This window comes from Lepisosteus platostomus, chromosome 7, assembly GCF_059453375.1.
Source record: "Lepisosteus platostomus isolate fLepPlt1 chromosome 7, fLepPlt1.hap1, whole genome shotgun sequence".
Lineage (NCBI taxonomy): Eukaryota > Metazoa > Chordata > Actinopteri > Semionotiformes > Lepisosteidae > Lepisosteus > Lepisosteus platostomus.
The window spans coordinates 43,148,175-43,171,793 of record NC_142617.1 but is presented as its reverse complement, the minus strand read 5'-3'; the positions used below and the strand labels follow the sequence as shown (position 1 = coordinate 43,171,793).

At 47.0% G+C, this 23,619-nt stretch overlaps 1 protein-coding gene across 7 annotated transcripts in view; it reads right to left on the bottom strand.

The window, feature by feature from the left end:
* ampd2b (adenosine monophosphate deaminase 2b) overlaps window positions 1-23,619 on the bottom strand; it is a 45,740-nt gene that overhangs the window by 5,407 nt on the left and 16,714 nt on the right. For 5 of the 7 annotated variants that reach the window (XM_088640552.1, XM_088640554.1, XM_088640550.1 and 2 more), the window contains 16 exons: window positions 16,147-16,277; window positions 14,779-14,909; window positions 12,570-12,638; window positions 12,211-12,322; window positions 11,105-11,291; window positions 10,142-10,283; window positions 7,348-7,437; window positions 6,931-7,060; window positions 6,319-6,513; window positions 5,906-6,037; window positions 3,878-4,041; window positions 3,321-3,447; window positions 1,884-2,047; window positions 1,442-1,562; window positions 1,059-1,232; window positions 531-641 (listed from right to left, as the gene is read on the bottom strand). In XM_088640552.1, the coding sequence (XP_088496678.1) occupies window positions 531-641; window positions 1,059-1,232; window positions 1,442-1,562; window positions 1,884-2,047; window positions 3,321-3,447; window positions 3,878-4,041; window positions 5,906-6,037; window positions 6,319-6,513; window positions 6,931-7,060; window positions 7,348-7,437; window positions 10,142-10,283; window positions 11,105-11,291; window positions 12,211-12,322; window positions 12,570-12,638; window positions 14,779-14,909; window positions 16,147-16,277 (2,180 nt within the window). Of the gene's footprint in view, window positions 1-530; window positions 642-1,058; window positions 1,233-1,441; window positions 1,563-1,883; window positions 2,048-3,320; window positions 3,448-3,877; window positions 4,042-5,905; window positions 6,038-6,318; window positions 6,514-6,930; window positions 7,061-7,347; window positions 7,438-10,141; window positions 10,284-11,104; window positions 11,292-12,210; window positions 12,323-12,569; window positions 12,639-14,778; window positions 14,910-16,146; window positions 16,278-16,564; window positions 16,888-23,619 lie in introns of those variants that run through there. The other 2 variants (XM_088640556.1, XM_088640551.1) reach the window with 2 other exon arrangements.

Below are 23,619 nucleotides of genomic sequence, written 5' to 3'. Positions count from 1 at the left end.
ACAGTCAGCCCGATCAATTATCAAAGCATGGGAGCTGAAAAGGGCACAGACACTCCTCCATTCACGCCAGCTACACACTCGATCAGATCTGTTTTTATCCCAGTCTCAAGACGCAACAGCAGAGCGCCAGTCTGCATAGGCGAAGTGTGCACCCTCCCACACTCACTCATGTGCTACCAGACAGCATCCACAGGACAGTGAGGGAGGAACACAAAAAAAGCACAGGCTGAGAGAAGAGTGTCTTCCCCCAGACTTAAATTAAGCCCCCCAAGGACCACAGAGTCTATAAAAAAAAGTTAAATTTGTACAGAGCCAGCAAAAATCCCAAACCTCTCTGAATACTAAAACATGGGAAACCGGATGCAGCATTTGCCTGTAAAGATCCACCTGGTTCATCAGGATGTGGCAGAGTGACAGGTGTCAGCAGGCTGATGTGCAACGCGGTGCCTGAGTCTTTATTACAGTGTTGACAGCGGCCAGCGCACATCCACACTCCTCACACACACACAGGGCGTGGAACAGACCCTCACCTTGTGCGAGAACCCGCTCATCAGCACGCTGTTCCTGGACAGCTCACACATGTCGCAGGAGCTCAGCTTCCACACCTGGGCCGCAATACTGTACTCCTCCATGAGAGGCTCCTGCATACAGAGACAGGCAGGCAAACAGAACAACCGTTACAAACCAGAGGAGGCCACTGGGTCCTAGTCCTTTTGGTAGTCACTAGCTCACTGCTCCCAGGATCTCATCCAGCCGTTTCTTGAGAGAACTCAGGATATCGGCTTCAACAACACGGCTGGGAAATTTGTTCCACCCTCCCACCAGTCTAGTGACTCCTGTCTCAGTTTAAAATCCACTTCCACTTGTGGAAGACAGGTCAGTCACAGCCCTGTGGGTCCTTCTCTTGAGCACCTGCACACCTCTGCCATTCCAGTGCATGTTAAAAATCTTCCGACTAGTTTACAGCAGTCGGAGTAGAACACTTGTGCGTACAGAGCTGTCTTGCTCTGTTTGTAAGTGTGGGATCCAGGTTTGAGATAGATGGGAAGAGGGCTGACCTTGGTGAAGTGGAACTGCAAGGGGTCATCAGTCGACAGGGAGACTATCAGTCCGCGGGACAGGTACTCTGGGAGTGGGTTTCTATGGTAACTGAGGAACAGGCTGTTGTTGCTAAGCGGCGACATGGCGATTCCAATCTGGGCCAGGTAGTAGAGATACTGCAGCACAGGTGCCTGGAAGAGCAGAGAAACAGCCTGAAACTGCGAAAACAACTATATCCTGCCCCACCTCAACCACACCCCCCGACATTCAGCGAACAAAGTGTTATTAAGTACTTCCTGTTAAAAAAACTATTTCTGACAACTTCAGTAGGGACATTGCAGGAGTACACCTGCTAGTCCCGTATCAGAAGCGCCCTTGAAGCAGGCAGGACGGGGCTCACCTTGCGCAGGAGCAGCCCATGAGAGATGTTCTCTGACAGCATGAAGCCCGACACCAGGTGGTGGATTGGCCCTGCCTCCCCACCGTGGGGGCGGAGCACAAATGTTTGAAAGCCCCGCCTCCTGCAAAAGAGACCCAGGAAAGGAAAGGCGCATCAAAACACGAGATCAACTTGCTGCTTTCAAACCTCTCAGAGGAACTGGAGGCAAACATATCCTGGCATGAAAGGGCTTGGTGTATGAGAGGAAGTTCTCAAAACAACACTCTAAATAATTTGGAACTTCCTGCAAATGCACAGTATGCTTGAATAAAATTAATGTAATCCTGTGGCCTCCTGGATTCTCTGAACTTCAAAAAAATGCATTAGGACACCTTGCTATACCTACTACCCTGCTATCCCCTTGACCTTCCCAAGGCAGCACAGTGACAAAGAGGGGCTGTACCTGCGCAGGTGGTTCAGCACAGCCATATTGGCGTACATGTAGTAGAGGTAGTAGGAGTAGGGGGGGTTGTCCTCCTCTGTCCAGTTGGCTGGCAGTGGGCTGTCCAGGTTGAAGATGTGATGCTCTGGTTTGGATTCGTCGTCCACACTGTCAAATCCCACCACCTAGGGGCACACAAATGTCAGTAATCAAACCAAGCTGAACTAGACAGAAAATAGCCACTCCAGCTTTTCTAACAGGAACAATATCCTTAACTGCAGAAGCTCCTAAAACATGAACTTCTAACTGTACCTCAAGTCAGTTCAATTATAGAGCCTTCAAATTGCTGAACCACAGTGATGGAAACAGTGGTATAGGAAAAATACATTTCAAGTTGTACACTGATACTGTGAGCACAGTGACCGTTGTATGATAACCTATTCTCCTGTGTAAACTCTTATACATTTATTTAAAGCGCAATTAGAAGCATAGCTTCAACATTTAACTGTTCTTCTAACCCTAACCCTACTCTGGCCCGAAATCTACAATCATTTCAAACCCATTTTCAAAGCCCTTTTCAGCTGTTTGAAAACTTGTCCAAAGAAGTTACAATTGTGAAGAATATACATTTCCATGAAGAGTTTTCCTTGGTTTTGATCATTTTAGACTCATATTATAAAGTTTGAGAACCATTTTCAAATCTCATGATTTGAGGGCTTCAGAGACAGATTACAGATTTGCTCTTTTGAGACCCCGCCTAGGGTTAGGGTTAACATTCCCACACCACTTAGACATTTTTTACAATCGGTGCTGGATTTAGAGGCATGAGTCAACTTTAGGACAATTTATAATTTGCCCCTATCTTCAACTTGTTTTTTCTGACACTTTTTCCTGCTCATTTTGTATAAGGTACTGTACAGTAATTGTATCCAAAAAATGAGCCAGATCAAAACCTGGAAGATAACAAGATCTACTGTGCAAACTCTCTTAATCTGATCATTTAAAGCGCAATTAGAAGCATAGGTGCAGTCAATATTTAACGGTTCTTCTAACCCTAACCCTACTCTGGCCGAAAATGCATGATCATTTAAAAAACATTTTCAAAGCAGTTTTCAGCTGTCTGAAAACTTGTCCAAAGAAGTTACAATATTGAACACTATACATTTCCATGAGGATTTTTAATCGGTTTTAATCATTTTGGACTTTTATTGTGGGGTTTGAGAAAAAATGTCAAATCTCATGATTTGAGGGCTTCAGATATTTAACGGTTCTTCTAACCCTAACCCTACTCTGGCCCGAAATCTACGATCATTTAAAAACCATTTTCAGTGGTGTGCGGGACCCTGGACAGTGCTAAGGGTTTGGTGTGGGGACCCTGGACAGTGCTAAGGGTTTGGTGTGCGGGACCCTGGACAGTCTGACAGTGCCCAGGATCCTGGGCAGCTCCAGCTTACTCACATGTTGCAGGAAGAGGTGCAGCTCAGGGTGGCTGCGCGGGTTCACTGTGACCTCGAATAGTGGCAGGAAGATGTTTTCCAGCATCTCCTGGAAGTTGGCTAGCTGCTTCTTGGTGTGGTAGACATCGCTGAGGATAGATCATACAGGGAGCAAAGGTCAGTCAGAGAGACTGAGAGTGCAAAAGGGAAACTGGATACTGCTCCACAAAACTGATGCCACTGAACAGCATACACAACAGACATGCCCAAAATATACAGCGAACATACAGTATGAGATGGTCAGAGAAGAACCATGGGTTATAGTGATATAGTGATATGCAGACAGACTTCTCCTATCAAGAAACAGTATTTCCAGCAGGATGGTGCATTTGCACAAAACAACAGTATCTGTTCAAATTAGGATTTGTTTCTCTCATATATTGAGCTGTATCCTGCAGGCTGCTGCAGGTCTTTGTGAAACTGGGTCCTAGCAGGTTGGTACATCCCAGCTGAGTTTGTCAAACACACACCAGATCACACGACTCCTGACCTGGAAGCACAATGGACTCATGGACTCACAAGAGCCGAGGAACCTGCACCAGCCAGCGCACGTTGTCAGAGTAGACCTTGTACTTCACCGCCCACTGCGCCAGCTTGTCCCACTCGTCCCGGGAGCGGCCGTAGATGGACAGACGCAGCTCCACATTCTGGTATTTACTCTCCTCGAGGTCAGCCATCACCTCCTGGGCAGCAGAACAGCCAAGAGAAGGGGAGAGAAAGGAAGGGGGAGCAGAACGGAGAGATGGAGAGAGAGAAATCAGCATACAAACAAAGCAGACCTATCCACTGTTCCCACAGTACTTTCTTGACATACAGTTGCGAGAAAAAGTTTGTGAATCCTTAGGAATTATATGGATTTCTGCATGAGTGGCTCCAAAATGTGATCTGATCTTCATTTAAGCCACAATAATAAATAAAGACATTCTTATTTAACAAACAACACACACAACATTTTACATTGCCATATCTTTATTGAACAAATGGTTTTTAAAAATCAAGGTAATTGATGGAAAAAGTATGGGAACCCTTATATTTAGTAACTAGTGGAACTTCCTTTATTGGCAGTAACCTCAACCAAATGCTTTCTGTAGCTGTTGATTTGGCCCATTCCTCTATAGAAAACTCTTTCATTTCATGGATATTTTTGGGATGTCTTGCTTCAGATCACGCCACAGCATTCAATGGGATTGAGGTCAGGACTCTGACTTGGCCATTCTAAAATACCGAATTTCTTCTGTTTGAGCCACACTGTTGTTGATTTACTCCTGTGTTTAGGACCATTGTCATGTTGCATTACCCAACTTGTTTTGAGTTTTAGATCAGAGACGGACACCCTGACATTCTACTGTAGAATTTCCTGATACAACTTGGAATGCATTGGTCCCTCAGTGATTGCAAGCCGTCTAGGCCCTGAGGCAGCAAAGCAGCCCCACACCATCATACTCCCCCCACCATGGTTCACAGTTGGGATGAGGTTTTGGTGTTGGTATGCAGTGTTTTGTTTTCTTCAAACATAACGCTATATACATTTGTACAGTATATGTATACATGTACATATACATATACAGTACAGGTCAACTTTTGTCTCATCTGTCCACAGAACATTGTTCCAGTAGTGACATGGAACATCCAGGTGGTCTTTAGCAAACCTGAAACAGGCAGCAATGTTTTTTTTGGAGAGCAGTGGTTTCCTCCGTGGTAACCTCCCATGAACACAGCTCTTGTTCAGTGTTTTTCTTATGGTAGACTCATGAATACAGACGTCATCAAGTGCAAGAGATACCTGCAGATACTGAGCTGTCACCCTTGGGTTCTTTGTCAGCTGTTTGAGGATTGTACAGCGTGCCCTTGCACTGATCTTTGCAGGACCCCTCACTCCTAGGGAGAGTAGCACCAGTGCCGATTTTTTTCCATTTGTAAACTATCTGCCTGACTGTGAACTGATGGAGGCCCAAGTCTTTAGAAATCCTTTTGTAGCCCTTTCCAATCTTATGAGCTTCAACAACTCTTCTTCTGAGGTCCTCTGAAATCTCCTTTGATCAGGCCATATTGCACTTCAACAGAATTTGGTGAAGAGCAGGTAATCGCACAAAATTGTGTGATTTTTTTATACGGCAGGGCAGGTCAAACCCACACCTGAATTGATTGGAATACCTGACTGCATTTACCCTCTGTTCAAGATGTCATTATCCTAGAGGTTCATATACTTTTTCCATCAATGACCTTGATTGTTTAAACCATTTGTTCAATAAAGTTATGACCACGTACAATGCTGCGTGTGTTGTTTGTTAAGACTGTCTTTATTTATTATTATGACTTAGATGAAGATCAGATCACATTTTAGGAGCCATTCATGCAGAAATCCAGATAAGTCCAAAGGGTTCACAAACGTTTTCTCACAACTGTACACAGCTGCCTTCTCCATGAGTATTTGGTGCAACTTGTACAAAGCTCCTGCTATGTCTGAGCCTGCTCCATTTTGTGCTTGTTGACTATAAAAAACAGGTTCTTGGCACCCTAAATGTCATCAGGCAAGCAGGGCCATACCTTGATGATGTGCCCAAAGTACTTCCCTTCGACGTGGTTGTCTGTCTTGATGAAGATCTCCCGCAGGATGGACTCCCCAATGGGGTTGTACTTGGCGTTAAACTTGTCAAAACGGTGGAAGGTGTTTCGGTCCTGAGAGACAGTGGGGTAAAAAAGAAACGCAGAAAATAATTAAATGTATTTTACCGGCAAGCAAAAAAGGAAAGAATGATGCAGATTTCATGTGGCAGATGGGTAACAGAGTGGCTCCCTCCAGCTCACAATGTCTGTAGAAGTGTGAAGTGTTGCAGAACACAGAAGGACACACAAGACAAAATGCACTACTGGCGTTTAAACAAACGTGGAAGCAGAGAAGTAAGTAACAATACTGATTCCACACAAGAAATTAACCCCTGACCCCCTGACATCCTTACAGCGTGCATGTCCAGGGTGTCCACACTGAGGTCGTAGGCCGTGAGGTTCATGGTCTCGAAGACCTCCATGAGCGTCTGCCCCTTGCCCTTCTCCACGTGCACGATCTCGCCCGGGTACTTCTTCATGGCCCTCTTGATGAAGCGCAGCAGGTGCTTCTGGTTCATGCAGGATGAGGCGTGGATGTGTGTGTCCACCTGCAAGGGGGGCAAGAGAGCTGTGGGGGTGAGTGCTGCACAGCAGGGGCAAGGAAAAACCAATACCTTCCTATACACAGCAGTGCCCTGTGGTGCAGGAAGAGTCTGGACAGCAGGACACTTACCACTTCCTTAATTGGCACTAACCTACCTGGTTAAGAAACTCACAGAATGTAGAACATGTGAACACCAGGGTGCGCATGATGCAGAAGAGACAAACTTGGTGCTAGAGATCCCCAAGTGGTTTTAATACCCAACCCAGCTCTCAGATAATTCGTTGAATCAGCCATTATCTATCTTATAACCATCAATACCAACAGGACCTGTAGCTCCTGCCTGTGGGTACCTACTGTATAAGACCTGGGGCTCCTCTAAACCAGAAACCGAGACCCTGCTGGACAGCAGACAGGCGCTCACCTTACGGATGTTGTAGAAGTCGCGGTGCGGGACTTTCTTCTGTGCGGCCAGCTCCTTCATCTCATTGAGCAGGATGTGCATCTGGAACTTGGAGCTGAGGTACTGCAGCCGTCGGTAGCAGAACGACTTCCTGTAGACGGCAGTAGTAGACAGGAAGCAAGCATGGACTCAAACATTCCTCCCCAGAGAAAAGCTATTCTACCCCGTGACGTTCCCAGTTACAAACAGGCCTGCCAGCACTGATTAGGTCAAATTATTGCAAAAGATTTCCAGCTAATTCTGCAGATACTAGAAATGCCTGCAAATTCTACTGGGTGGCTTCAACTCTTTGGCCATAGGGACAACACAGGAGTGAGACAGCTCTGTGCCGCCCCTCCCCATGCACCTCTCTCCTCCAGAGCCTCCAGTCACACTCACACGGGGCCATTGATGATGAGGGCCATCAGGAAGTTCATGTCAGCGATGTACTCCTGCAGGTCTGGGTAGGGCAGATCCAGTTCTGTGTTCCTAGGAACAGAGAGACAGCTTTAACCACAGGGCCCAGGGCTCAGCCTGCCCAAGCGAGCCACCTGATTCCTCCTCCATGCACAGACATAAACCAGAGTGAAACATCAGGGCTTTAGATCTCACCTATGCATTGCTGATAAAATTAAACACTTAAAGTTACTAATAACTTTTCTTGTGAAATGCTTGTCATTATTTTTAAAGCAAAAAAATTAAAGCAGAATTTAAGTCATCTATAAAGTTTAAGAGCTGAATTTGAAATTAGTGTAAAATAATTTAGGAGCTGAAATCAATGCAACAGTTGTGACTCATCAGGTCAATTAAGCGCACAGTTAACTAGGACTGGGGAGTCCTGCTCTAAGTGTAGATACACACAACTCACTATACGAACAATCCATTATCAATGTTCGCCAAACAACAAAGTGTGTATTTTCATTCGGGTTTTTAAATACTGTACAGTACAAAGCCACCTTTGCTACAGTGTAGGCACTTGCCTTGTGATCTAACTTACTTAGGGACTTTCATCGTTTAACATTCTCCTTACTTTTAAAATAAGTTACTGGGGCTTCAGTGTTACAACAGTAATAGAAGAAGAAAGCATTGGGCTGTAAAACCTAAAGCAATAGAAATGACTGAAAAAGGCGAGCAGTTGAAAGACATCCGCATTGCCTTGAGCTTAGCTGTTCAAGTTCAACAGTTTACAACTGCTATATATTTTGTCTTTACTACTGTATTAAGTTAAATGTGCACAATAGTGCTCTTGTTGTGACAATTCAGAACTCTTAATGTACTTGAGTAGAACTGGGAAATTATATAAAACTAGGAAACAAGTCGCAAGCTGCAAAGTACTGGGAATTAATTTCATTTTCCTTGTGAAATTTAACATTAACGTTTTTGAGGAACACATACAGTGGGGATAGAAAGTCACCACCCCCTTTCAAAATGTTCACCTTTTGTTGCCCTAAAGCCCAGAAAGATGACAAAATCAGACCTTTTCCAGTTTTTTTCCCATATTTACAAATTGTACCTTGCAACATTCAAGCGAAAAAAAAGTAACGTTTCTGGAAAAAAAAATAAAAATAAAAAAGTTGAATAACTGGGTTGAATAAGAGAACACCCCCCTGAGTTAATACTTGGTGGGAGCACCTTTTGCTTGAATTACAGCCTTGAGTCTGTGTGGACACCTACAGAATTGTTCAAGCTGAGTCAAACTGCATGGTGATGTTAATGGACTGCCCTCTTCAAATCATTCCAAAGATTTTCGATGGGATTTAGGTCGGGGCTCTGACTAGGCCACTCAAGGACATTCACCTTCCTGTCCTTCAGCCACTGTTTGACGGTGTGCTTTGGGTCACTGTCATGTTGAAAGGTGAACCATTTTCGCATTTTCAACTTCCTGGCTGAGGGCTGCCGGTTTTCTTCAAGAATTTGCCTGTATTTTGCACCATCCATCTTCCCTTCTATCCTGACAAGTGCCCCAGTCCCAGCTTAAGAGAAACACCCCCACAACAGGATGCTGCCATCACTGTGCTTTACTGTAGGAATGGTGTCTTTGGATGGTAAGATGCATTGGGTTTTCCTCAGACATACCGTTTTGCATTCCGGCCAAAAAGTTTGATTTTGGTCTCATCTGACCAGAGCACCTTTTGCCACTTGGCCACAAAATCTTTAAGGTGCTTTTTAGCAAAACATAAATGAGACTTGATGTATACAGGCTAGATTTGTGGAGCGCTTGTGATATTGTTGTCACATTCACACAATGACCAGTCTTTGCCATACAAGCCTGTAGCTCATTCAAAGTTGCCATCGGCCTCTTGGTAGCCTCTCTGATCAGTCTCCTTCTTGCTCGGTCATCCAGTTTGGAGGGATGGCCTGATCTAGGCAAGGTCTGGGTGGTGCCACTTGTCTTCCACTTCTTAATGATGGTCTTGACTGTGCTTCATGGGATACTTATAGCCTTTGAAATCTTTTTTTACCCATCTCCTGACTTGTACCTTCCCACAACTTTATCTCAAACTTCGTTTGAAAGCACCTTTCCACCCATTGAGGATTTGTTGCTTTGAAATGCTCTTCCAAGCAGTGGAATCCTCTAGAAACAGCTGCTTTTATACTGAACTAATCAAAACCACCACAACTGATCACAGGTGGGAGCCAATTAGGTTGTTGTGTGATCTGTAAGGTGATTGGTTATACCTGAGCAAGTTCACAAATGTAATTGTAAGGTGGGGGGGGGGGTTGTTCACTCAACCAAATAAGGTGTTTTACTGTTGTAATATTAATTAATTTTCAGAATGTTTAAGAATTCTTTCACTTTGCTAATATGGGTTACTGTGTGTTAACAAAAATGGAACAAGCCTAATTTAATTAGTTTTTATTTTCAGAGCTACAACAAAAGGTACAAATTGTGAAAGGGGGTGGTGACTTTCTATACCCACTGTAACCTGCATAAACCAGGGGATGGCTGTACCCATTTGAAAAACGGGATCCCCATCAATGAAGTTCAACTGCTTCTCAGCCCACAATGGAACCGTGAAACAAGGAAGAAATCGAAATCAAGAAACCCTTTTCTACACAGAGATTTGTGGGTGTCTGGATCAAGCTAACAAACAGACTCCTTCTTAAAAGTGTCAGACTGCTGAACTGATCAGCTTCTAGAACGCTACATGGGCTCCTGCAGCCTTTACTGGTGCTCTTGAGAGATGCTCACTTGTCCATGGGGCTGGTTTTGGTGTAGATGTGGACCACCCCATTCACCATCTGACAGCTAAAGCCCATGTCGGGGGGCATGTTTCGGATGTCCAGGTTCTCATAGGGGTGAGTGTCTGACACAGGAGGGTGCACAGGGGCATCTGTGGGAGAAGAAGACCAAAGCCAAGGCTGGTGACAAAGAGTGTCGGCAACCTGCCTTTCATGTGAAAAAGGATGTTAAGAAGAATGCAACAGCTTGCCCAGAACAGAGAAACGGGGTTAAAAAGACTCCCCCCCCTCCCCCCCAATCTCCAAACCTCCACTCCAAGCCAGTGAAATTACCCCATTTTCCAAAACAGCCTGATTTCTGCCTGAAGCTCAGCATCAGGTCCTGCCCTTTTCCATTCTGTGCTGGGACTATCTCCTAGTCACAGCTGCTCATTTTAATATGACATGGCTCAATTGTATTTTCACAGAGCCTCCGCATATTGTGCACACGAGAAGAAAAAGAGTCTGTGAGATACATTAGTATTTCTGCATGAAAAAAAGGTTCTACATGAAAAAAAATATTTATCCTTGTGCACAGTGTAGAGTATTAACATAAATGTAAGACAAGCACATTTATCGGTTGCACCAGCACTAACATAGTGCTTGAGACTCAGTGCTTTGTAGTCTGGCCTAACCATGACAGACTCTGTAAAACATCAATGTGTAGGAAATACTGAATATCTGCAGCCGGATGAACACAAAAATGACGTTGTAACCCTCCCCAACCTCAGGTACACAGGCGCTTGGGGACAGCGGATGACATGATCCAGACTCAAACCTGTTATCACGGAGCTCAGTCTGTGCTCAGGTGACCGCCACACCAGTTGAGACCAAGACAGAAGGCTGAAGCTCAATCAGTTAGATCACAATTCTGTACAGCGCCATCACACACAGCCCACACCAGATCAAGGGACTAGGCTGGCAAAACTGTTACCTGCTGCCACAGGGATCTCGGGGATCTCATCATAGACACGCAGGTCCAGGGGCTTCTCCCCCAGCTCCTGCAGGTATCGGGCAGTGGTCTTGCAGAAGCTCTGCATGGACAGCATGACATACTTCTCTCGGATGAACAGGGCCTTCACCACACACTTGGCCGCATCCAGCAGGTCTGTAAAGGGCACCTGCAGGGAAAGGATGGGCACACAACAGGAGCATCCTGAGTAACCCAGCACCATCCCAGCCTGAGAGAAGCCTGTAAGATCTGACAGACGGGCTGCCATGTGCCAGGGAGCTAAGAGCAACACCAGCATCGCACCAGAGGCTCAGACTGTAGTGCCATCGCAGTGGAAATGGCAATGATGAGGTTAATGGCGCACAATTACATCACAATGATGAAAAGAACAGTGAGGTCATGAGTGCGGTGACATCACAATGGAGAAAAGAACAGGTAGGTTCCTGAAGTGTGGCAACATCAAAAGAGAACTGGGCAGTAACTGAGCATAAGTAACATAATATTACAGGCTGATTCTGAATTAATTGTAGGGATGTTAGGAGTCACAGTGCAGTCCAGTAAAGGTTTGAAATGAGCTTAGTTGTGATGAAAATGGCTATTTCTGGAGAACACTGAAGGAGACACACAAAAAGACATACAAAAAGTGTATTTCCCACAGTGCCCTGAATTACAACAGTGTTACAGAGGGTTGTATAGTCTGAGTCCAGTTTTATAGTCCTTTAAAAATTCCCTCAAGCAGGTCAGACCCCAGGCCAGAGTCAGACTTCTACATAATGAATGAATTATTTAACACTGACCACCTTATGTTGCATACTCCATTCATTGAAGATGTACCCCAATCCAAGTTTACACTTTTTTCTGATCCAGAAAGGTTATACACAAAATATTTTTCCCCTTCATAAAGATGTGCCAAAAATGTAAACAAACAAAAACTCTCCAAGATATCAGCCCCGTAACAGAGGCTGAACTGCTTCTGGACCCCCACCCACTGACAGCTGCTGCCTCAGCACATTCTCTTCCTTCACCTTGAGCCCCCCCAAGTCCATCAGTGCAGCCCAGCACCCCTGTCCCACACAGGACCCCCTTACCCCACACTGCTCCTCCCCAGAGATGGTGACCCGCTGGTACTCCCTCTCTGCCAACAGCTCCCGCTCCTTTGTGATGTGATCAATAACCACCTCATTCTGCTCCTTCAAGTACCTGCGGAGGGAGAGCGAGGGGTGAGAGAGGCTGGGCCAAGGAGAAGGAAAGAGAGCGACAGGGGGAGAGGAGAGAGTCGCACACACAGCTGCCAGACACAGACACCAGTGTGCCAACTGGTACTCTGAGACACCCACTCCCAATCTCCCCATTCTCTTTTCCAATGTTTTTAACACCCACTCAAGAGAACAGACAGGTGATATAAAAATAATAAAAACAACCCAGTGAATAACAGCCAGGCACTCACTCCAGATCAGCAGCACTGTCGATTTTCATGAAGTCCTGCTTGGCTCTGAGCAGGATCTCGGGTTCGAGCCTGACAAGGCAGTGCGGCAGGCGAAGCATCGCGGCAAAGAGAAACAGAGAGGCCACACGTGCAAGGCCACACACACAGAGGCCGAGCAGAGGGAGGAGGGGGAAAGAGAGAAAATCAGCAAGTTAATCGGTGATCAAACTCCATTGTTTCTTAGGGTGAAGAGAATGAAGTCAATCCGACTTCACTCTAAAGCCAGTTGTGTGTAGAGATGCAGGACAGACTCCTCCAGCGCTCCAGTCTGGTCCACTCCATGGCTTACCAGATGCTGTCTCACATATAGATGCCATTACTTGTGGGATTTCACAGCTTTCCCCGAGTCCTGACTCACACCTATTCCACTTTACTAATGGAAACCGAAAGGTGGTATAATAGGTAGGTACGCCATTAGTCTCCATTCAATTCCCTGCTTTTACCATTATTTAACTGTGATTTACTACACTTCTCTGTTTTTACCTTGGTTTGCCACATTAGTGATCATTTTAAAGGCGGGTTTCTGCACACGCAGATGAGAATAAAAATACTGTTAATGAGCATTATTATCAATTCACTTTTCTACTTTGACAATGCTAACTAAACTACATCATGCTATCGGTAAAACCTGAAATGGAGCAAACTGCTGCACAGCAGGGATTTAGTAGTTTCCCTGTGCTGCCCCCAACACAGACCACGGCTGGGTGTTACACCACTGTCCACCACTTGGACCAGACACAGGGTGAGGCCCTGGAAACTATATTTGAAAGGAATGTACCCTTTACATTTGAGGCTTTATATTTTGGTAAACTGGATTTTGATTGGAGGGGAATGGATGAATATTTGTTTGGAGTCCTTATATTAGCAGAGAAGAAAGCTATAACAAGAAAGTGGCCTCTCACAGATCTACCAACAATGAATGATTGGATTGAATTAATAAAAGAAATATATCTAATGGAAAAAATAACATTTTCACTAAAATTACAAATGAAAAAAATAGTCAAATATTGGTTTAGATGGGTTCAGTACATTAAACCTTTAAGTTCAGATTTTGTTGAGATACAGAATAACTGAAATTTAATAAGATACATTTATATAGTCTACTCCCTTTTCATATTCATAAATGTATACATCTTCTTTCTTTTGAATGTGTATAGTTTTGATAAAAAGTTATATAATTGTAAAAAATTAGGGGAACAGACAGGAATTTGTGCCTGTAATGTAAGGCTGAATAATGGATGTTCATATGTAAAATGGTTTGGTTTTGTTCTCTAAAAAAAATATATATTTTTAAAAGACCAGACACAGGGACAGTGGGGAGGAGGCCCTGTTTCTCAGACCGAGAAGTGAGTTACATTCCCAAACTGAGAGACAGGAAAATAAAGAAAAACAGACATCAGAAAGAAGAGGAACAGAGAAACACAGGACACTGCTACAGCCTTGAGGCCACTGCTGGTCCAGTACAAACACGGTGGCAGTTTCTTCAGATGGACAAAGAGAATTTTTATTCTCATCAAATTTGGCACAACTGTAAGGGAATGCATATATTCATTTACTGACTTAAATTTCAGATGTGACCACTGCTTTTCAGAGAAGTGAACTCATGAATGATGAATGAACAAACACTCTCATTCATCGCTCTTCCCTCAGCCCAGAGCACAGGGATCTATGCTCAACGCAACTGCACAGCTCCTTTGTTAGCAGGCACTTGCATGCTGCCCCAGTAACGCTCTCCCAGTACTCCCTCAGCAGGTCCAGGCCACCTCTGCACACAGCGCCCAGCTTCGCCTTGAGCTTCTGCAGGTGCGAAGGCTGGGAGTTTAACTCACAGTGATCCCCTTAGTCATGGACTGCAGCCGCCCATAGAAACCAAAGGCCTGGGGTCGTACAGGACCAGGGCTGGAGGCTACAGATAACGCATGGGAGACAGAGGTTAGCTGACATGTCCATTTGGACAGGATACTCGCAGGAGGTCTAACAGAAACATTCCCCCTCATATCCTGACCCAGACACTGCATAGGTACAGGCATAGGCACCCATTAAAATGAAACACTGTGGCTCTTCGGCCACAGACAAAGCAGGCTAACGATGTGATCAGGCCGGCGCGCTTTACACAGGCCTTCTCTCTGCCCAGACACTGGCGACACCCCCTCCCATCCTCCCTCCGTACTTCACATCCTGACTGATCTGCCTCTCCAGCCGGTGGCGGCGCTCCTCCAGCTGCTCGATGGGACTGTCCTCCGGGAACTCATAGGGGGCGCTCCGCATCTCGCTCTCGGCCAGGCTGCGCGAGAAAAGCTCCTGCAGACAGAGACAGATCAACCCGCCTGTACATTACTGGACACCAGGGACAGGTTTATAGTGCCAAACTCTACAATTCTTGCATTTTAGATACATTTTTTAAATAGAGAAATACAGAATTATGTTGCTCTGCATGCAAAATTCATTAAACTGTCAGGAAGACATCACTTGTGCATTTCTCTGCAGTAGCACTGAAGGGCAGGGCTATGGACTAAAACCCACTCTGTACTAGACAGCTCTGTCAACCCATCGCAATTAAAGGTTATGCTCCTACCATTCGGCAAGCACACAGCTACCAGCAGATTCCAAGAAAAACATCCCACTTTCTAGTAATATCTGTCATGCATGCTACAGTATGTCAGGAACGGGCTGAAATTCCATGTTTCAGGTTTACTGGTCTAGTTTACTCAGTGGCTCTATGTGTCAAGCTTGTTAAGGTAACTAAGGACTGAAAACGAGAATAAACTTCTTTGGGACTGTGGGAGTCTGGAACAAGCTACCCCAACCACGCTGTAGAAGCAAATTCCCTGGAATCCCCCTAGAAACAACTTGATAAGATCCCTGGAGTCAGTGGCTACCTGCTACGCATGAGCTAAATGGATTATCCAGCAGCCATATCACCCTGCAACTCACAACTGGCAACCCACTGGCTAAGCAGGTGTGAGCCTGGTCAGTACCTGGATGGGAGACCTCCTGGGAAAAAACTAAGGTTGCTGCTGGAAGAGGTGTTAGTGGGGCCAGCAGGGGGCGCTCACCCTGCGGTCCATGTGGGTCCTGATGCCCCAGTATAGTGATGGGGACACTATACTGTAAACAGGCGCCGTCCTTCAGATGAGACGTAAAACCGAGGTCATTAAAAATCACAGGGCGTTTCTCAAAAAGAGTAGGGGTGTAACCCCGGTGTCCTGGCTAAATTTCCCATTGGCCCTTACCAATCATGGCTTCCTAATAATCCCCATCTATGAATTGGCTACATTACTCTGCTCTCCTCCCCACTGATAGCTGATGTGTGGTGAGCGTTCTGGCGCACTATGGATGCCGTCGCATCATTCCAGGTGGATGCTGCACATTGGTGGTGGTGGAGGAGTGTCCCCCATTACCTGTAAAGCGCTTTGAGTGGAGTGTCCAGAAAAAGCGCTATATAAGTGTAAGCAATTATTAATTATTATTATTAAACCCCCCTGCTGTCATGTCAGAACTCCAGTGGGGAGGACTGAGCCGGGTTCAAGCTCCTCACCTCGGCGATCTCCTTGTACTTCCCATCCATGGAGGTGCGCAGGTCGATGGGGAAGTGCTTCAGCGAGATGGGTGTCCCAGGAAGGGAGCGCTGGGAGGTGAGGGGGTAAGAGCCGGAGACGCCTCGCAGATCTGGGGGAGCAGAAGGGAGATAACAAGCACGCAGGAGTCAGTGTCTTTAAAGCACCCATCACCTTTCAGGTGCACAGCCGTCTGAGCCAGGCCTGCTCTCCACCAGCAGGTCTTGTGTTTCAGTCCACATCAGGACACTTCAATCCTCTTCCCGTTTTTTTAGATATTTCTGCATATCACACGGAGGTCAATTTACTCTACGATACTTTTCCGATTCATCGGTATAAACTGCACCACAGCCAGCTGGAGTTTGAAACCTGAACCTGCTGTGAAATACAAATTCTTACCAGCCTGACTACTTTCCCCGATGCCAAGCTTTTGTGTTCGTTCTTGTGTCACAACCTATGCCCTATTAATTTGAGAGATGTGGCATCCAGACGCCAAGTGCCAGCTGCGCACGCCAGCCTTCCGCCCACAGTTCCTTCTCGTCCTGCCCGTTCAGAATGAATGGAGCGTGCCTGCCTCTGTGCCACACAGACACCCAGGACAGGGAGAGGGAGAGAGAAGGCAAAAACTCCAGCACAGCGAATGAAGTCCCTTAATAATGGAGCTCCCCTGCAGACCTCATTCAGCTCTTACACATTCCACAGTTTTGGGCCTTCCCAAGATAAGACCAGATTTTTTCTTGTGCTACGGTTTCTGCAAACAATCAGCCAGTGCTCACAATGCGGTTCAGAAATTCCTCCAACAGAAAGGAGAAAACCAAACTGCCTTCGGTCAGGTGGACAGGTAATTAACCAAGACACATTCAGCTTCCGATCTTTTGCTGAGTCACTGCATCGGTTGCCATGACGATCTCGCCTCTTTATCTTTTTGTGAGAACGAGTTCTTTTCCATTTCAGCCTCTGCTGCCCACGCAGCCAGGCCCCCTGGAGAGGCGGCAAGGAGCTCTGGCGGGTGAGGATGTCACTCACCCCTCAGAGCCCCGGGCAGCTGTGCTGCAGATCCGTAGCCTGGATTCAGAGCAGCTGTTGCTGCTGTGCACACTGGTGTGGAATCCACCTCCTCGGACAAGCAGCTGCAAATCCACCTCACCTTGTTTTGAAGCCCTGTGCAAAGCGGCACTGCTACTCTCCATTGAAAGGCATGCTATTGTGCAAGCTGAGCACGCATCCTTGAAACAGCAGAGCTCTCTCTTCCAGGGTGCGGGCCGGTCCAGGCGGCAGTGTTAATACTGCATGTTCCAGTCCTGGCACAACCAAGCCACTAGTCCAGACAGAACACTCACAGGGGCAGCCAGGGCCACCTCGAGTTGGGCTTCAATCCGCCCCATCCACTCAGGACTGGACGCCCTGCCAGCCGAGGCATACAGGGGGACATTACTGCTCCTTCACTCAGCCCTCCTGCTGCTTCTGAATTATTCAGGACACTGATAAAACTTTCATAAACACGCACAGCCCTACTCCCATGCTCCAGCCATGGCTTCTGTCATGAAATATAAGAAGCATCCTGATTCACATCTCAAAGCCACTCTGTCGTTACAGCAGTAACTCTAGCAATGCACGCAGCGACCAGCAGGTGGCCTGTGTGCGCGGCCGTCAGCAGCTCTCATCACAGCTGAGGGAACTCGCCAAGCGCTGAGCACCAGCCCGGGAAAACGGACGAAGCTGCATCCAGCTGACCGCCACACACAAGGAAACACTGGTTTTGTTCAAACAGCAGCTTCACGGTTCCTCCATATGCCTCTCCCTGGTTCTACCACGATTCCAATGCGTCCCACTACACCAGCTACAGCAAGCTACGATGGTTTTAAGGGGTAGATTAGAAGGACTGGACAACCAGACGAACAGCTCAGAAGAGACCCAGAGCTCCAAGAACACTCTCATTAAACTAAATCCCAGTCTCCCAGAGTGAGCTAGTCACTGGCTAAGCAGATATCATGCAAACAGACGAGCTGGAGCTTCAGAAATTGTCCTGGGTGCACTGAAACGGACAAATCCAGAATAATGTCACGAGGCCAGCGAGCTTGTGCAGTGGCCAGAAGTGTGGAATTAATGTCTTTAAAGGCTTCTCATTAAATGCCACGTCCTTGTGTGATTATATGCAGCTGGACTGATAAATAAGGTTAGAGCGACTGCATCTTCACCTGAGCACTCAGCTCCGTGTTGCACAGCTCAGTGGCACAGATGATCACTTAGTGGCACTTAAGTGGCTCAGAGGCTGGTTTGTTCTCAACATGTCGCACGGTCTCGCCCGCCCTGCAGCCCGAGACCAGTCATCTAACCAGAAACACTCCCTGGACATCCTTTCACAGTCACGTCTGCTCCCAAATCAAGAGGGAGATGGAGGGAAAAGAGAGGAAAGTGTTCCCCACCCACTAGAAACTTGGCAACAACACAAACGCTGCCATCACTCGTAAAGCAAAATGCAGGTGAGAAGCAAAAGGAAGAGATTTTGTGTCGCGCACCTGCGGCTGGCAGCTCGTTCTGCTGACCTCAGAGCCACACACCTGCCGGCACGCCCCCCGCGTGAAGGGCGAGCTGCTCCAGACGCCACCGAGTCCCGTTTTTCCAGTGGAGAAGGCGAACCGCCCTGAATCTACTGCGTCCCACCCCACAAGACACACACATCAGCCCTGTGCAGGGGGCCGGGCCACGGCGGACGCTGCTGACTTGCGTGCTCGGCGTCGTGTCCCGCGAAGCCACAGGAAGAGCTATCAGGTGGGGATGAGCGAGGCGCTTCCCTCGCCAGCTCGGAGCAGGAAGCTGGTTTACACAGCGCCAGGCATTCAGTGGCTGCGTGCGCCATAGACACTCAGGAGGCAGGACGTGCGGAAAGTGGAAAGGGCAGATCATTTAGTGCTTCTGAGTGTAATTAATCCTGGCAGACAGGCTCCAGGGAGCGCTTTATTACTCATCTGCCCAGCTCAGGTAACTGTGGGTAAATATGGGAAAGACTCAGCGAGACAAGGAGCCTTTCTGAGGTCATTTACAGAGGCTTTAATGAGAAGAGATGGGGTGGTAAGAGGCTTTGTGAACACGGCCTGTTTTCCTGGTTGCCAGGATATCGCAGGCTGCAGACGTGTGCTGCACACCGGGGGCCCTGTCCCCTGCCAGCTGTGACCAGGACGTCCTCAGGCGCTGTGGCACCACTGGCACAGCATCGCTACGCAGCGCAGACAGGACAGAAAGACAACTGGCAGTTCTGAAAGGGGTGGAAAATGAAAAAGACAAAACAATAATGTGTAACAAAGTGTATGGCACCAAACTGATGGATGTAAGCTGTGGGGGTGGGAGGGTTTGGGTTACTACAGAGTGCTGCACTGGAGTCATCTAGCCTCTGGAGTCCGAACTGGAAGGAAGTGGTTTCAGATCCTGGGTGGGAGATGGGACACAGCTGTTGAGCAAGGAACTTCACTCAGATGCTTCCAAAGATGTAAACAGTGCCGGGTTCAAGGCTCGCTCACCCATCTGCACCCACATCAGCAAGTCCGTGCTGGTCCAGTTCCCTGGACTGCAGGTGCGCAAGCCCACCTCCAGACTTCTTTGGTGTTTTCAGGCAGTGCTGCACAGTGAGGAAGCTCTCCTCTGGTCTCGCCTGGCTGAGCAACTCTGGCAGCTCCTGTCCGCCAGCTGTCAGGCACGTTTTTCCCTTCAATCTCGCCAGTGTGCCCCCTTGCTGCTCGGGCGACAGAGTCAGACAGCAGCTCCAGGGCCTGGACCTCAGAGAGCAACAACACAGCACTCTGCACTAACAGCCAGGGCAGCCTTGAGTGTCAACCAGCATCGCCTGTTACGTTTCGCATCAGCTGCTGTTCTGACTGACTGTCATGCACATAGCCTTGTGCATAAATGCAAAGAAACAGCAAAAGGATAGAGAGCAAGAGAGGACATCACAAAAACAAAGGACAGCCTGATTTTTCTCAGCCTTCTAACTAAAAACGTGCACTCCCTTTAATTTACCTCATAGTACTTCTGGGTTATAGGACAGAGCACAGAATTCATTCCTCGCTGTGTATTGTGGTTTCCAATGCTATACCCTGTTTGTACAATGGTGTACCACAAGTCTTACAAGGGTTGGAAAAAACCCCACAGCTCCAGGGTGGGAGACAGACCCCCCCCCCACTACCGTCCTGCGCACAGCAGACTATGACAGGAGACAGGAGGGAACGGCTGTCTCCTCTCCAACCTGCTGGAAACAGATGTCTGGGACCAGCCAGGCCTGAAGGATATAGAGTAGAAGATCACGGCACCAGCAAAAGAGAATCCAGCCATCACAGATTGGTGAAAGAAAACTGAAAGAAAACAGTTAAGAAGCAGAACCCAGTCTCCACATACACCTGTATTTCTGGAATGGTTGAAGGGATAAGACATGCTTTTCAGGACCCAAACCTGTCTAGTCTTAACATGCATATGGTTTAATACTTGTCAGGTTCTTTGAGCAGCATATGTTTACTTTGCTCTTTGATGGATTAAAGTCCAGTGCAGATCCTTCCTGTTGACAATCGACCCACACACCCTCACTCCACACAGGAATCAGGAGTGCAGGACAGAGTCCCACCACACAGTAGTCTGATCCATTTGGGGTTGTGTTCTATACCAGCACCTGCTGATGGCCATTTTCAATTTCTTGCCTTGTTTTTAAGAAATTTGCCCTAAACACCTGCCACATGAAGCTAAACCAATAGTCCAGGAGTTAAAGTAACTACTCCTGGCCTTTGTGGCTATAGTCTGAGCAGCTTGCAACATCTGGAACATGTCACAGCTGCACACAATGGAAGTCTGACCTGTTTCCCTGGAAATACTGACTCGCCAGCTGGCATGCAGTGGAAGAAAGTGGGCACTAGGATATTAGCCCTGGAAAGGGGACAACTCAGGTCTGTCCAGGGCACCGGCAGCACACTGGCACAGCCCAGCTGGAGAGCAGCCAGCAGCAAAGACAACAACAGCCATTTGGTCTACTCTTACTGTACATCCAACTGCTTGTCTGTTTGTTTGGCTTTTGCTGCTTTGTTACAGAAGAACAGGGCAAACTTTGCAGAAAAAAAGGAAGAAAGACATTTCATTTTACACACTGTGGCCCTGTTTTTGGCAGCAGCAGAGAACACCACCAATGGATTTACTCTTGTTTAGGGCATGTAAACCTCTTTTCACAAATACCAAATCTCTTTCACTCCCCCACCTCCAACCCACCCTGAACAAGAGGTCCAGAATCTGTCTAGAAACCTGCAAAACAGATACTGCTGCACTATGATACAATCATAGCATTTTAAATTTAATCCATTAGTATGGACAAGGAGCCCTTTTTCATGGGATGAAATCATGTATATACAGCATGCCACATCACATGACTAATCAAGAGGGTCAAAGGTCACAGAGCCCTACCAATGGCCAACCTGAGTCAGGCAGGGGGCAGCAGGTTTACCTCCAGGGTGGTCCAATCTCTTCCACAGCCTCTGGCCTGCTCCCCAGTGCATGTGGAGGAGCTACATGGGCATGGAACACGTCCCTCATACCACCGAGTCCCCCGCAGGGACAGGGAATGACAGGAAACTGAGGCAATGGGGCCCCGTCACAATTAATACTGCAATTAGAGCAGGCACGGAGGCATGGGCAGAGCTCCCACAAAGCTGACAGGACACTGGAGCAGAGCTGGCATGCCTGACCAAACGCAGGCGAAGAATCCTCCCTCAGTCATTCACTACACTGCAGGATGTGCACAGCTAGCTCTCCAGACTGAGACTTTACTTATATAACCAAACAGCTGGATGGACTGAAGGCACAGGCTGATCTGGAGGCAGGGCACCAGGACAGAGTGTCCCAGATCTCTGGTTGTGCACAAAAACCACGCTTCTGTCCCAACAAGAACGTGAGGAGGGCACCCGAAGAAGGCTCCACAGCCGAAACGTTGTTTCCTCTCTTCTCTTTTTAGCATGGAATAAACCTATTACTTGTTACCGTGAGGAGACCCTCCTCCGCCCTGAATCTGGCTTTGCACCATTTTCTTTCACTCTGTACTCTGTAAGAGCTGATCAGATAAGAAACTGCTAATCCCAACAGAGGGGTTTTTTGCAAGAAAAGGAAAACACTCATCTGCACCACTAGCAATCCCCAAAGTCTGTATAGCTGTCCTTCAGTGTCAGCCGCAGGTGCTGAGATCACAGGCGGCTGACCCACTGTAACTCAGGGTGAGCCGAGCAATGCAGAGGGCAGCCCCGAAGTGCTGGTCGCTCTTCCAGAAGTGTTGGAGAAAGTCACATTCCTAATGTCAAACCACCACAAACAGCTTAATGAACTGGTTCTGAACAAATGAGCTGTTGTTTGAATATTAATCAATAACACGAAATATGCTTCCAAGCTGCCAAATCCCTATATATTGTTACATGGCTAATGACTAACAGAGTTTTAATTTTAACCAATTATCCAACAGTCAACCAATTAATCAATTAAATACTTTAATAATTTTCAAAGGAAGCTATGTTTTCCTCCTGCAAATGCTTAATTATAGAACTGACAGCAGAGCTGAATGCTGCTCCTGCAGACTAACATCGCTACCCTGAAACATTGTAAGTTTATGATTTAATGTCACTTTCTTCTCTTATCTTCTTCATTCACTGAATGTATCCATATATTAATATCTAGGATATCTCTTAAGAGGGATATCTGCTAAGCACAGGCACAGCACACACCCAAAATCACTTTCCCTCCACAGTCAGAGGAATTATAGACACGTACTGTACCACTCCACCTTGTTCTTTATTCCTTTATTATACCATATATCGGGAAATTGTAAACTACAGTGATGAACTGGAACCCATCTGAGTGAAGTACTACACTTCAGTCGTTGCTGCTCACCAGGAGAGTAAGACTCTAAAAACAACACAGAACACGTCGGCCTGGTATAGCCAGTCCAGCCCTGTGTGCGTCGCCCTACGGCTGTGGGTTACTGTGGCATTTTCCACACACGTGCTGCCCCATCTTTCCCAGCTTGCCATGGGCCTGTCCTGACACCCCTACCCCTGCCAGAGAGTGGACAGCAGAGTAAACCCCCCTACAGAACAGCGCACTCTGCTGGATAATGAGCTTTTAAACCGATCAGGACCGAAGTGCTTTTCTGTACAAACCACCACTCTGAAAACAGACGCAAATCCTGCAACTGACACCACCATTTACGCTATAAGTGGCATTTACTTAATTACTGTGTACATAAAGTAGACAAGGAGGTCATATGAAATGAACACAGAAGAAACAGCAGAGGTAGAGAGGAAAACCGCTCCAACATGCACCTCCACTCCTGTTCCTGTAGAGCCACCATCCAGCACATACAGGCCACCCTCATTCACCATTATTAAAGACAGGATGCTTGTAAGTGTTGGATCAAATAAGCCAGTACTGTAATGGGC